We start from the raw sequence: 14,193 nt of genomic DNA, 5'->3' as shown, positions 1-14,193 counted from the left end.
TGGTATATATAATATGAATTTTCCTTTACTTTTTAAATCTGTCTGGTTGCCAAGTTTCAGCTTCTAATGGGTTCCTTTAAGTTAGGGAGCATTGAGACCCACATCTTTCCAGAGCTCTGGAGGATCTGGTTGTGTGAAAGTGTGGAGTCTTTTTGTGGAGCTTCTCTCTGTTTCCATCCTTATTGTGCCGACATGCTCAAATTTAATGAATGAAAAAAATGCTTAATCATTTTAGAATGAATTCACAAACAGCATAATACGACAAGCATTTTATAATGAGTAGGGAGGTTGTGGATGGTTCATTTGTGGTTTATGTATGATATATCATTTATGAAATAGATGTTTTGGTTTTTCAAAAAAGTTAAAACTATCACAGGAAATTAGAAATCTTAGAGTATGCCTATTTTTGACTTACTATTTTTCTTTTTTAATACTTTTTACATTAAATTAAAAACTATTATGCTTGGATTTTATTTTTCAATTTTTGGGGGTACCTAGTAGCTGGTATATATTTATAGGGTACATGAAAATATACAATTAAATTATTGATTATAGTCACCCTGTTGTGCTATCAAACGCTAGGTCTTATTCATTCTTTCTATTTTTTTTGTACCCATTAGCCATCCCCACCTTCCCTCCAGCCTGCCACTACCCTTCCCAGCCTCTGGTAACCAAAATATTTTTTTTCTTTGGGAATTTTTTTGTGGTTATATTTGTCAACCAGTGGGAAAATGTCATCATCATCATCTAACCATTTGTTTTTTTAAATGTTGTATCCCAGAGAAAAAACTTTGAGGTGATAGGGGTGTTTGTCAGGTGATAAGTCATCACACAAATAAATTGGTGCAAAGTAACTTTGCAGTTGGTAAGTCTTTTCTCTCATAGGAGAAATGCATGGTTCTGATTTCATGGTTGTTTTTAATTCTTATCAGTCATAGTGGTACTCTTGTAGCCTACAGTGGTAGAAGTTGGATAGTTCGTATACAAGTACTGTGTATGTAATATCACTTACATAATTATTTTTGAAAAAATTTGTATGTTTTTAAAGAATGTCTTTTTTTTCTTAATCTATTTATATAGGCTTGAAGAAAATTTGTCTACACGTTGTGGGTTTTGCCATATACCATATGATGAACTGAATATGCCATTTCCAGCTCATCTCACATATTGCTATAACTGCAGGAAACAAAAAGTTCCTGATGTTCTGTTTACAACTATAGACCTCCCAACAGATGCAACAGTTATTGGAAAAGGTTGTCTTATTCAAGCAAGGTATGTTTGTGAAAACAGCATTTGGTGTCCCTGAAAAAGTATGATATATGGAGCGATAAACCTATTTTCAAGTGTCAGCTCTACAGTTTCCAACCTGTTTGATCCTGCACAAACTGGGCAATTCTGCTGGAACTTTGTATTTTATTGCATGTAAAAAAAAAAAAAATCCTCTGTGTAAAACTCGAATAAGTTTTTATACAAAAGCAGTTTTTAACTTTTAAATTCTATACAAATATTTATCATTCTGGGAATTATTAACCTGCCAAAGGCTAGGGATGTGACTAAGTATAGACTGCTTCAATGACATTCAATATGTAACACATTTTAGAAATTGACTCTCTTTTTTTCTTTTAAAGAATAGTGCCATGAAGTGTTTCTTTTACTGCTTTAATTAGCTGGTAAGAGTTCCTTTTAAAATGCACTGGAGTAGAAAATCCTAATTGGGACACTCATGACAGCAGCTGCCAGGTTACCAAATCCATCAGGTACTTCTGTCCTCATCTTAGTTCTGACATCTCAGCAATAGTGACAGCATTATTTTCACCTTGAAATTCCTTTGATTTCATGATGCCACACCTTCTATGTTTTCCTACCTTTATGTGTAATCTTCAGCCTCCTTGTTGACTTCTCATTTCTTGATCTTTGAGAGCCATGGGTTTGGACCCTTTGCTCAAAGTTCTCTCCCTAGTTGAACTCATCAACGTATATAGATCTATATGCTATCTATGTATCTGTGACTGCCAAATTTATAACTCTAGTCCAGAACTTTCTTTTGAGCTTTAGACTTATATACCTGTCTACTTCTATCCCATTTTGATAAGCCATAGGCATCTCATACTTGTTCCACGTTGAACTGCTGATTTTCTCCACTTTTCTTATTAGCCTTTTTTGTTTTAATGGTACCTTTATCCAGTTCTTCATGCCAAATTTGGTATTCTTTGACACTATCCTCTTTTTCAACCTCCCTACATCAAATTTATTACAAAGCCCATTGATTTTTCTTCTAAAATGTATTTCTAATCCATTTATTTTTTTCCCTCTTGCATCTTAGACCTTCCATTTGGGATTGTTTTCCTTTTGCCTTAAGTGTGCGCTTTAGTATTTCTTCTGATGGATCTGCTGGTAGTAAACTATTTTTTTTTTTGGTCTGTCTGAAAAATGTGATTATTTTACTTTTATCTTTAAAAAATATTTTGGGCTGGCAGCTGTTTCTTTACAACACATTGAAGATACTCTTTCACCACTGTCTTCTGGCTTTCATTGCTACTGTTGAGAAATAATCTATTAGTCTATTAGTCTTTGAATATAGCCTATGTGGCACAAAGTAGATGCTCAAATGACTTTTGTATTTTTTTAATGAGTAACATTTTCTTCTGCTGTCCATTTATATTGAACACATGCAGTTATAAAACCTAAGATTTTAAATGATATTCTCTACTGATTTTGGTCATTATTTCATTTTTAGAGATTTTGAGATTTTTTATTTTTGTTTACTGAAATATGGTTCTTTAAAATATTTAATTTTTGTGGGTAAACAGGTCTATATATTTAATGAGATACCTGAGATACTTTGATACAGGCATGCAATGCATAATAATCGCAACGTGTAAAATGGGGTATCCATCCCCTCAAGCATTTATCCTTTGTGTTAGAAATAATCCTGTTATACTCTTAGTTATTTTAACTTGTACAATTAAATTATTGTTGACTGTAGACACCCTGTTGTGCTATCAAATACTAGGTCTTATTCATTCTTTCTGTTTTTTTTTGTACCCATTATGAAATAGGATTTTTAGTGCAAATTTATACAATAACAAAAAAAAGAAAAGTTTATTGATATAACTCAGTAAGTCCATTAAAAACAAGTAAATGTTTTATTCAGCACACTTTTAGAAAGTTTTAAAAATTGACATTTTTAAAGATGGTACCAAGAATACTGTTCACTGACTTATTTTCATTTACAGGTTATGTCGCTTAAAAAAGAAAGCACAGGCAGAAGCAAATGCTACAGCTATCAGTAATCTGTTGCCATTTATGGAATATGAAGTGCATACTCAGCTAATGAATAAACTAAAACTCAAAGGAATGAATGCTTTGTTTGGACTAAGAATTCAGATCACAGTGGGTGAAAATATGTTGATGGGCTTAGCGGTAAGTTTAGATGTTTTTGGTTTTGTTTTATGATTTCTTTAATTATAGTAGATTCTATTTTATGTGATTCAAAGAGTCTTTTCAAAGACTTATCTAAAGACTTTGACATTAAGACCTTTATGGGATGAGGACATTTTAAGAAGTGAAATATCTGGTGATAGGTTTTCACATATTTTAAAGGGACTGTGATCATAACTTTAATAATTCTGTTTCTAAAAGTTACCATTTGTCACTTGCTTAATAAGTTGTCCACAGTTTTTCTGGACTTTATTATTGTTTACATATTGCTAAAACAGGGTTCCCCCATCTTGGTACCAGGGCAGAATACCTCTTTGTTGCCGGGAACTGAGTTGTGCTTTGTAGGATGCTTAGCAGCATCCATGGCAACTCCCCACTATAAGATAGTAGCATCTCCCCAGTTGTGACAATCAAGAATGTCTTCAGAAATTGCCAAATGTCCCTTAGTGGGCAGAGCAAAATTACCCCAGGATGTGGATTAATCTTTAGTTTTGATGGAGAAGATAAAGCAAAACATGTGAGACACTATTAGACAGACAATTAAGCTTTATCATAAATGTGCACCTGTGGCCAGTGGTAGACTGTGTAATAAAATACAGGTGTTTCTGGCCAGGTGTGTTGGCTCACACCCATAATTCCAACACGTTGGGCGGCTGTGGTGGGAGGATCACTTGAGCCCAGAAGTTAGACCAGCCTGGGTGAGACTACTTTCTCTATAAAAAATACTAAAAATTAACCAGGTGTGCTGGCAGGAAGCTCAGGTGGGAGGATCACTTGAGTCCTGGGAGGTTGAGGCTGTAGTGAGCCCTGATCATTTCACTGCACTCCAACCGAGGCGATAGAGTGAGACTCTGTCTAAAACAAAAACAAAAAACAAACAAACAAAAAACGGTGTGTTTCTTAAGTGCTGATGAAATACAAGAGAAGAAGAAACAGCTGTGTCTTAGCTTAAGGTTCATTTTGGCTTGTTAGCAAATAAATTCAGACTGGAAAGATGATAATGAGGAAAGCCAGTGCTGCTTCTATAAGTAGTGTAGGACTCAGAGAACCAGGTGCCTGCAAAATGTGTATTGATCATATGGAATCTGATGAACTATGTTTATGGAAATTCTCTCATTTTCTAGGTACTTTGCTAACCAGCATTTTGTCTGTGTTACTGGCAGTTTTCAAATTTAAATTCTCTTGCCATCTTTTTGAGAACACATAGACATTTAATTTTAAGAAATTTATGGAATTTGGCTTTTTTGTCCCTATACATTTGCAGGTCGAATGCACATTTGTTCCCTGTTTCATCTTTCTCTAAGAGCAAATATGTAAATTTTTGTACGTAGAGGATAATTGTATGATGACGATAAACTAATTAGGTATTAACAGTTTTCTAACAACAGAAATTTGTAATAAGTAACTTGGTTCATGTTAAAATATTTGATATTTAGGCTGGGCATGGTGACTCATGTCTGTAATCCCAGCACTTTGAGAGGCTGAGGTGAGTAGGTCGCTCAAGCCCAGAAGTCTGAGACCAGCCTGGGTAACATGGCGAAACCCTATCTCTACTAAAAATACAAAAATTACCCAGGCGTGGCAGCTTGTGCCTATAGTTCCAGCGACTTGGGAGGCTGAGGTGGGAGAATCAGCTGAGCCTGGGAGCTTGAGGCTGCAGTGAGCCATGATCGTGCCACTGCCCTCCAGTCTGGGGACAGAGCGAGACCCTGTCTAAAAAAAAAAAATTCTCTTTTATACTTAGAGTAACTTGGGGAAAAGTAGTTATTTTAATTCAGTGGTCTAAAAATTTGTATGCTTAGTGAGGACATTACATAAATGTATAATTTGTGCTTGATGCAAGACTGTAATGATTGGTGGGTGCCTATGCATGTCAATTAAGAGCTGGATTCAGATTGAGGGGTTTAAAAAACATTTTGCTAGCTATAGCAAACATTTTTGATGATTGAGTCGCAGGAAACTAGTTTATGACACTGATGTAATTCAAGACTTGCCTCCAGTATTGCTTTTCTGATTCATACTAATCTTTTCCTTCTTGATCACTGGTGCTATTCACCACCACGGTTTGACATTTCATCTTTGTGCTTTGTTATAGTTTGTGCACTTAAATCGTGAAGTCTCAAGAGTAGCTTCTTTATGGGGTGATCTCTGATGAGTGCCGACTAGATGTTCGGCACTGTGCTATTCCAGAAGGAATGTGATATTATCTTCACTTTACAGGGGGAGAAAATGTGTGCTGTGATAGGTTGAGACTATAAAGTGATGTGGTTACATATGTTAGAACTGGATTTCAAATCCAGGCCTATCTGATGCCAGAGTCTGTGTTCTCAGCCGTTCAGGGCTGTTGCTTCATTAATGAGGAGTTAAAACGCATTAGAAGTGGTGGACTAAGGCTTCATATGGCATGGCGAAGGGGCGTTCCCTGGTTGAGTATTAGAGACTTGGTCATGTATACAGTGATGGACACTAATGAACAAACCAGGAGTAAGCACTCTTGAGGAACAATTTCATCTACTATGCAGACTTCTTCATCAATCCCTTTTTAGGATTGGTGTTGAGTTAAAAGAGTTGTCTTTTATCTTTCCCATTCCACCCTGTTGACGTTAACAATTTGATGTTTATACTTCTATTTTTTTGCTTTGCTTGTATTAGCATATTTACACATAAGTGCACATAAGGATATATATAAATGTTACCTTGTTTTGTATTTCTCATAATAGTTTTCCAGTAGTAATCATATGTAGTACTGTTTCAGAGTCAGATATTAAATAGTAATTTAATTAGATGATATTTAAAATAAATCTGTATCAAGTAAAAAATTTTCTCTGCTAATTAGGAAGGTAGGGCAATATAGTGAAATAAGTTTGGGTTTTGAAGTGAGAAACACTCAATTTAAATCGTTTGTCCACATTTACTGACTTGACTTGAGTAAGTTCCCTGTCCTTTCTGAATTTCAGTCTCTTGCCTTGCAAAAGTTTCCTCTTTACTTTTGCCACCTTTAAAGATAGAGCGTCTGCTCATTCATGAAAAATTTGTTTTTTAGCAACCTTTAATATTTTTTTGCTATTTTTAATTCTAATTGTATTTTTAAAAATGATGAGGTAGGTCAGGGCCCAGTGGCTCACACCTGTAATCCTAGCACTTTAGGAGGCTGAGGCAGGTGGATCAGTTGAGGTCAGGAGTTGGAGACCAGCCTGGCCAACATGGTGAAAACCCATCTCTACTAAAAATACAAAAATTAGTTGAGTGTGATGGTGGGCGCCTGTAATCCTAGCCACTCGGGAGGCTGAGGCAGAAGAGTCGCTTGAACCCGGGAGGTGGAGGTTGCAGTGAGTTAGGATCGTGCCACTACACTCCAGCCTGGGCGTAAGAGTGGGACTTGGTCTCAAAAAAAAAAAAAAAAAAAAAAGATTGTGAGGTAGAAACATAAAAAATATAATTGGGTATGTAGTGAAAAGTAAATCCCCATTTCATAACTGTCTCCCACCTACCCAGGGGCCTCCCCAAAAGAAACCAACCCTTGTTACCAGTTGTTTTTGTGTGCCTTTCCAGAGATGTCCTATATATACCCTGATGCTGATTATATTCTTCCTTATACCACATTCTTGGTTTTTGTTTGTTTGTTTGTTTTTTCTTGTTTTGAGACGGTCTTGCTCTGTTGCCCGGGCTGGAGTGCAGAGGCATGATCTTGATTCACCGCAACCTCTGCCTTCCGGGTTCAAGTGATTCTCCTGCCTCAGCCTCCTGAGTAGCAGGGATTATGGGTGCACACCACTACACCCAGCTAATTTTTGTATTTTCAGTAGAGATGGGGTTTCACCATGTTGGCCAGGCTGGTCTTGAACTCCTGACCTCAAGTAATCTGCCTGCCTCAGCCTCCCAAAGTACTGGGATTACAGGTGTGAGCCACTGCACCCAGCTGTTGACCACATTCTTAAATATGAAAACGTAAGGACTGTTATTCTGTAGATATTTTTTCTGATTATTTCGCCATTATTTTTTACAAGTCTGCCACAGGTGTATATTTAGCAGCTTTACCAACTCCTGGTGGTATTCAGATTGCCGGGAAGACTCCTAATGATGGCTCATATGAACAACACATCTCTCATATGCAGAAGAAGATAAATGACACAATTGCTAAAAACAAAGAGTTATATGAAATCAATCCTCCAGTAAGTAAAACAAACCTACATTGTGAATATATTAGTTATTATTTATTAGTATATTTTTAGGTTATCTTATTGAGGACATAAGATTTTTTTTTTCACTGTTTAGATTAGCTTTCCTTATTACTCATTCTTTCACCTCCCTTTATGTCTTTGCTCAACTGTCTCCTTTTCGGGTAAGCCTACTCTAACCATTCTATTTAAAAATTACGACTTCATTTTTGGCACTTCCTATCACCTTTCCCTCTTTTATTGTTTTCTGTAGCTCTTATCTTTGTGAGTGTGTTTGTGTTTGTGTGTGTGTGTGTTTTATTGGTCTATTGCCTGTTAGTACCAGTAGAATGAAGCTCCATGAGGGCTTTATTTCTATTGCCTAGAAAAGTTTCTCTTGGTATTAGTCTCTTAGTATTTGTTGAGTGATGAAATAAATGGTTTAAAATGTTCTTTGTTAGTAAAAAGAGATTCTTATCGGTGGTAAAAATGTGAAAGAATACAGTTTTTCAGTTACAGTTTCTTTTTTTACAATTTTGCTCCCAGTCATTTCCTTTAATCAGTCTTTTTACCAACTTTGCAATAAATATCACAATGCTTCCTCCTCTGTGGATGCCTAATGGCAGTAGTCTGAATTGAAAGAAAAATGTGTTGGAGTTAGAATGAAACTTTTTGTTTTTATGAGTCTCTGATAATAAAATACTTTCACAAAAGGGAATTATAACATCGTTGTTGTTTTTATTTTAAATGTCTTACCTAACTGGCTGATCTTCCGGAACAGTGTGTCTGGATTGTTGCATCACAAGTATAGCTTTCATCGTATTATTCTAGTATAGTTGTTAATTTGGGAGGAATTTTAAGGATATGACCTAGAGCTGCACTGTTCATTATTCACTGTGGGAGCCACTGGCCACATGTGACTTTTGAGCACTTGTGACTAGTCTGAATTGAAATGTGTAGTAAGTATAAAATATACACTGGATTTTAAAGATTTAGTGTGAAAAAACTGTGTAAAATATGAATATTTTTGTATTGATTATGTGTCAAAAATTTAATATTTTGGATATACTGAATGAAATAAAATGTTTTATTAAAATTGATTTTATCTATTTCTTTTTACTTTATTATGTATGTGGCTTGCTTTATATTTGTATTGAACAGTACTGACTTAGGGCTTCTTTAAAATGAATACAAATGTTGATGTGTTAACATATTTATATTTGAAAAATAGACTGTAAAAGTTCTTTGTGCACCACTTTACTGACTGCTTATTTTTATAGTACATTATTTTTATTTGATAGTTATATTTTGATATTTGAACATCTGTTTATAGTCTGCCACTTGGGAAAAGTGATTTGTAAAACTTTGTGTTAGGGTTTCATATATTCTTCATTTATTATTTCTAATGATATGAGCTGAACTCTTTTACTTAATAGTGTTTCTTACCTCTGTAAATCCATCCTGACCTCCCACAGGGAGAGTGGACTCTTCCTCCATTGTGTACTTGTTGTACCTGTATGTACTTGTATAGAAACTGTTACATATTATTATACTTAGTTTTTATATATCTGTCTTCCTTTACTGTAATGTAAGGTCTTTGGAGACAGGGATGTATTTTAATAAGAATATGAATTAAGTTACTTCATCCATTCAGTACTTACTGAGCTGCTACTGTGTGTCACACAGTTTACATTTAGAAGGAGGGAGTGAATCTATTATGATTTAAAAAATTTTAGTATATATGAATTTCATGTGTTGAGGATGACTGTATTTTCACAACAGTACTCATCAGTTTATGAATCTTCTAATATGTCTTTCCTTATTGTAGATACTGACTACATTATAGTCTTTTAGCATAATCTCTCAGCATTTGTTTGACAGTCAGTATACAGGGTTGATTACCAGGCCACTATATACATTACAGTGTTGTGTTATGTCCACCCTGAATATGTGGATCAGGGTGTTCCTTCTCTTGGGATGATAGCCCTCAATGAAATAAATGCTGCTGTTTGAATTTTTTCTCAATACATTAAAAAATGTTTCTAATACAGAGGTGTAGTACCACTTAAGCTTTCTGTAGATAATCAAAGATATCAAAATAAGATGCATATCTCTTGGAATAACAGTACTAGTGATGAAATTTCAGTATGAGTGTAGAACATATTAAATACCAGACAGTTATATTTATTAAGTCTGTGGCATTGTGAACAAAGGCATAACAGAATTTAAAACTACTGTAAAATTATAAAAAGTTGTGTGGTATCTAATGGGAATAACGTTGCACTGTGTATCAAAAGACTGATCTAGACTGGCTCTACACTTTCTAGTTTTCAGATCTAGGCAGACTACTAATTTACTTCTGAATTACAGCTCTTTTCCATTTTGTAGTCATTATAATGTTAACTTTATAGAGGGCAGATTAATTTGGAGTACAAATAAGATAAATGGATGTGAAAGCGCTCCATAGATCATTACATTGTGAAATTGTGCAGTGGTAGCCTTTTATCTAAGGTATGTACTAGCAATGAACATTTAAAACTATATATTTTTGAAGAACTTTATGTACAATTTCCTTGTTTATTAAAAAGACAACTCTGTTGCATCAGCAATAGGCTATGCCTTTTGCTTTTGTTTTCACATATTCACATTCTTCCAGCATTCATTGTGGCCAACAGGTGCTTAGAACCTCTAGCGATCTTTGGCTATGTAACAGCAAAAAGCTCACTAAGCCATACAGTATTGCACCATACATTGACCTTAAAAGGATCATTATTGTAACTACCAAAGTTTATTTAGCTTAATAAATAACAAATACGTGCATAGTATATGTATATATATATTCATACTCATACATTGATCATATTCCACGTTTTGCTATGTGGAGCTTTGAAAAATTACCAGTGGATAAGAAAAGATATAAAAGATTAGAAATCTTTCTAGGAACGTAAGTCTTTACATTTTTATGGCCTATTAGGACTTTCATAATGCTGAATAGAAAATATGCACACCCAGGAGTACTGGATTTCTGGGCTGTAAGGACTGCCAATTCCATACACATTGTAGTGTCCTGTGTGTACACTGGATGTCAGTTTTGTCTTGTTATGTCTGTGACAGTTACATATACTTTTCTGATTCGTGTATCATTAAGGCTGCCATATCCTCGTATCATTAAGGCTGCCATATCCTCTATAAAAGTTTAGTTATAAAGGTTATACTTAAGTACAGACTTCACTGAGTATAGTTTACAGGCTTTTTCTCCACAGCTAGGTGTCTACTAATATAAAGATATAAAATTTAAACTGGAAAAGACAATCTCATTTAATATGAAACAATTATATTTCTTTTAGGAGATATCTGAAGAGATTATAGGATCACCCATCCCAGAACCTAGGCAACGCTCAAGACTTCTGAGATCTCAATCAGAAAGCTCGGATGAAGTTACAGAATTAGACCTTTCACATGGGAAAAAAGATGCTTTTGTTTTGGAGGTAATGTCACATTGGACTAATTTCTTAAAGGTTTTGGAAGCTAAGATACACATTTTTCAGATGCTAAATTAATATACTTTTATATCATTGCAACTGTTATAAATATTTTAAAAATTAGTATATAAATTACAACAAACTTGAAAATAACAGAACTTGGTAACATATGTTTGTTCAATACCAGGTGACTGATACAATAATGCAGATGGTTCTGAAAAAGTTAATGTATGGGTTGAAATAATGATACAATAGTATTAAACCTTTGAAGTTATTTTCATAAACTTGAATGAATTTAAATAAGAAATTAAAGTGTCATTCTTTAACTTACTATAATTATTACTTTTTTTGTATGTTACTGTAGTTAGAACATTTTTTAATATAAACACTGTGAATTCTGAGTGTAGTATTTTCTTACCGAATTCAAAAGGTATAATTGACCCATCTTTATGAAAAGATACTCAGAACACTTTAGGAACTTTCCCAAAGAGTAAATATCACACGAAAAGTTGATGGAGACTCCTTCCTCCTAGATCTGCCTCCTCTGCACTCCCCTGTAGAATGGTTGGCTCCCAAAGAGAGAGATTTTTCTTTTTCATATCGAAGGACAGGAAAAATAAATGAGTAAGATGTAAATTGAGAGAAAAAAAAAATCAGATGCTTTGATCTCAGTGTAGCAGGAAGCTGGTGGTAGAATAGTGTTGGGATGGGACTGGAGGTTTAAAGAGTCAGGAACAGTGCCAGTGGCTGTAACAAGGATCTATGAGAGACGCACAGGCCTAACTAAGGTGAGAGTGTCAATTTGTAGAAAACCCAACATATATGGTTATTTGTCCCCCACTTTTTCCCCACATTTCTCTACAGTCTGAGAATGGAAAATATGTTATGGAAAATATGCCAGGTCAAGGAGGCTAAAAGTTCCAGGGTACTATTTAGAACAATGCTGCTCAAAGTGTGATGTAACTACTTGTGGCGTCAGCTCTACCTGGGAGCTTGTAAGAAATGCAAATTCTTGGGCCCCTACCTCAGACCTAGTAGATGAGAATTTAAACGTGGAACCCAGGAATCTGTTTAACAAACTTTCCAGGTGATGTCAAACATTACCTGAAGTTTGATCTAGGGCATTATTGATATGTCTGATCTTGGGATCCTGGCTAAGTAGAGAGGCACATGAGAACAAAGTGCTTCAAACATGGGCAGAGGACAGAGGGCAAGTAGAAGATCCAGTAAGAGAGGACAAAGAGACAGGACTGTAGTTGGAGAATGCTCGAGATCCTGGGTGTGGAGCATTTTGGGGAATAGTGGGTTGAGGTATGACTGTGACTGTGGGTAGCCACGTGAGGTGGAAGTGAAAGTGGTTCTTGAAGTCTTGAGGGTGATGTGGGAAGAAGAAGCTTAGCAAGTCTGCAGATTAGGACTTAGAAACTGAGATGCAGATGAATGTCAGCACCTGTCCAGCTGGGTAGTTTCCCTGTTTATTATTCACAGTGGAATACGGTGATATAAGAAAAATAGAATTTAGACCTATTTATTTTATTAGAAAAATAGAATTTAGACCTATTATTAAATATGTCTTTAAATTTATCTCTGCCTAATTCCATTGTAAAGCAGTTCTGCATTTAGTCAAAGGATTTGATTACACTTTATTAATTTAAACAAATTGGAATAATGATTGCTTATGACATCTTTGTAAGTCTTTGCAAACATATTCTTATAAAGGTTTGAGAAAGAGCTAGTTTTCTTTTTTAACTTAGTGTACTTTGTATGTAAAATATTTCACTTAGAAGTATTCGTGGTTATTACTGTGGAGGAATTTACTGATACTAGAATTTTCTTGTTACATATTTTTCCTTAGGGAAAAATGACTCTGCTTTTTCTTGACTCTATTAATAAATAGTCTTTTTAATGTGAAATAATTATGCATTTACTACATATATAATAGTTTTATTCTCTATTTTAAGATTGATGACACAGATGCCATGGAAGATGTCCATTCTCTACTTACTGATGTTCCTCCTCCTTCAGGTGAACAAAAAAATTACCTTTGAGATGAAACTAGTTTTATATATAAATGTTTTAGCTCATAATTGTTACAGTACTAATTTTACTTTAAAGGAAGGACTTACCACAGTGTCACAGCTTGTCATGTACTTTGCTACTCCAAGGTAGAAAACATAACTTAGGTGGAAGTGATTTTTAGTCCTTTTATATTTATACATGGAAAAAAAAACCTATGATAATTTATTAGGATGGTTTAAAGTCTCCTGCAGGTATAATTTTAGAAGAAAAAAAATGAAGGGTTTTATAGTTAGAACTTCATGTAATAATTGAAAAATGTCATTTAACACAAAAATCAATGAAATATTATCATATATTTTGATTATAATTTATTTTGACAGGCTTTTATAGTTGTAATACAGAAATTATGCCCGGTATAAATAATTGGACATCTGAAATACAGGTAAACCTTTTTTTCTTAATTTTAAGCAAATAACACATAAGTTATCTTAATAAGTTCCATCTAAATATTTGTTTTGTTTTTTTTTTTTAACCTCCTTATTGCAATTAAAATACTATCCTTATTCTACTACGTTAGTTAATATTGTTCATTATTTGGCAATTTATCAACTGTTAAAATATTTAGTTAAAAATAATAAAATGACATGTTCTGTCACCCCACATTTAGATGTTCACTTCAGTAAGAGTAATCAGATTAAGCAGCCTCAACCTGACTAATCAAGCTCTCAATAAGAACTTTAATGATCTCTGTGAAAATTTGCTCAAGGTAGGAACCTTCTGACTAAATTTTATTTCATGCGTCTAAGATAATGAAACTTTAAAAGTGTCTATATTGCTGTATTACCTGTAATACTTTACAAAGTTGTGGGCTGAATCACTCCTACCTCCTTATCTTACCTCTGTCAGCAGGTGAGATACTAAAGTTGTCCTGTCCCCCTTACTCTATCATACTATAAAAGAAATAGTTTGTTAGTTAATAGCTTTAACTTCCATAAAAATCTAGTGTATATGTGTACATTAAAAAAAACTTACTATATTGTTTTTTGTGACTTACTGACAAATGATTAAATCTTATTGTCTACTTAAATATTAAA

The 14,193-nt window shown here is 34.4% G+C and overlaps 1 protein-coding gene across 12 annotated transcripts in view; it reads left to right on the top strand.

Annotated features, from left to right (window-relative positions):
* C2CD5 (C2 calcium dependent domain containing 5) overlaps positions 1 to 14,193 on the top strand; it is a 94,697-nt gene that overhangs the window by 57,290 nt on the left and 23,214 nt on the right. For all 12 annotated transcript variants that reach the window (XM_015151273.3, XM_077953710.1, XM_015151272.3 and 9 more), the window contains 7 exons: positions 1,081 to 1,272; positions 3,237 to 3,423; positions 7,449 to 7,613; positions 10,946 to 11,086; positions 13,042 to 13,105; positions 13,480 to 13,541; positions 13,767 to 13,865. In XM_015151273.3, the coding sequence (XP_015006759.1) occupies positions 1,081 to 1,272; positions 3,237 to 3,423; positions 7,449 to 7,613; positions 10,946 to 11,086; positions 13,042 to 13,105; positions 13,480 to 13,541; positions 13,767 to 13,865 (910 nt within the window). The remainder of the gene's footprint in view (positions 1 to 1,080; positions 1,273 to 3,236; positions 3,424 to 7,448; positions 7,614 to 10,945; positions 11,087 to 13,041; positions 13,106 to 13,479; positions 13,542 to 13,766; positions 13,866 to 14,193) is intronic.

This window comes from Macaca mulatta, chromosome 11, assembly GCF_049350105.2.
Source record: "Macaca mulatta isolate MMU2019108-1 chromosome 11, T2T-MMU8v2.0, whole genome shotgun sequence".
NCBI lineage: Eukaryota > Metazoa > Chordata > Mammalia > Primates > Cercopithecidae > Macaca > Macaca mulatta.
This window is presented reverse-complemented; position numbering and strand designations above follow the sequence as displayed.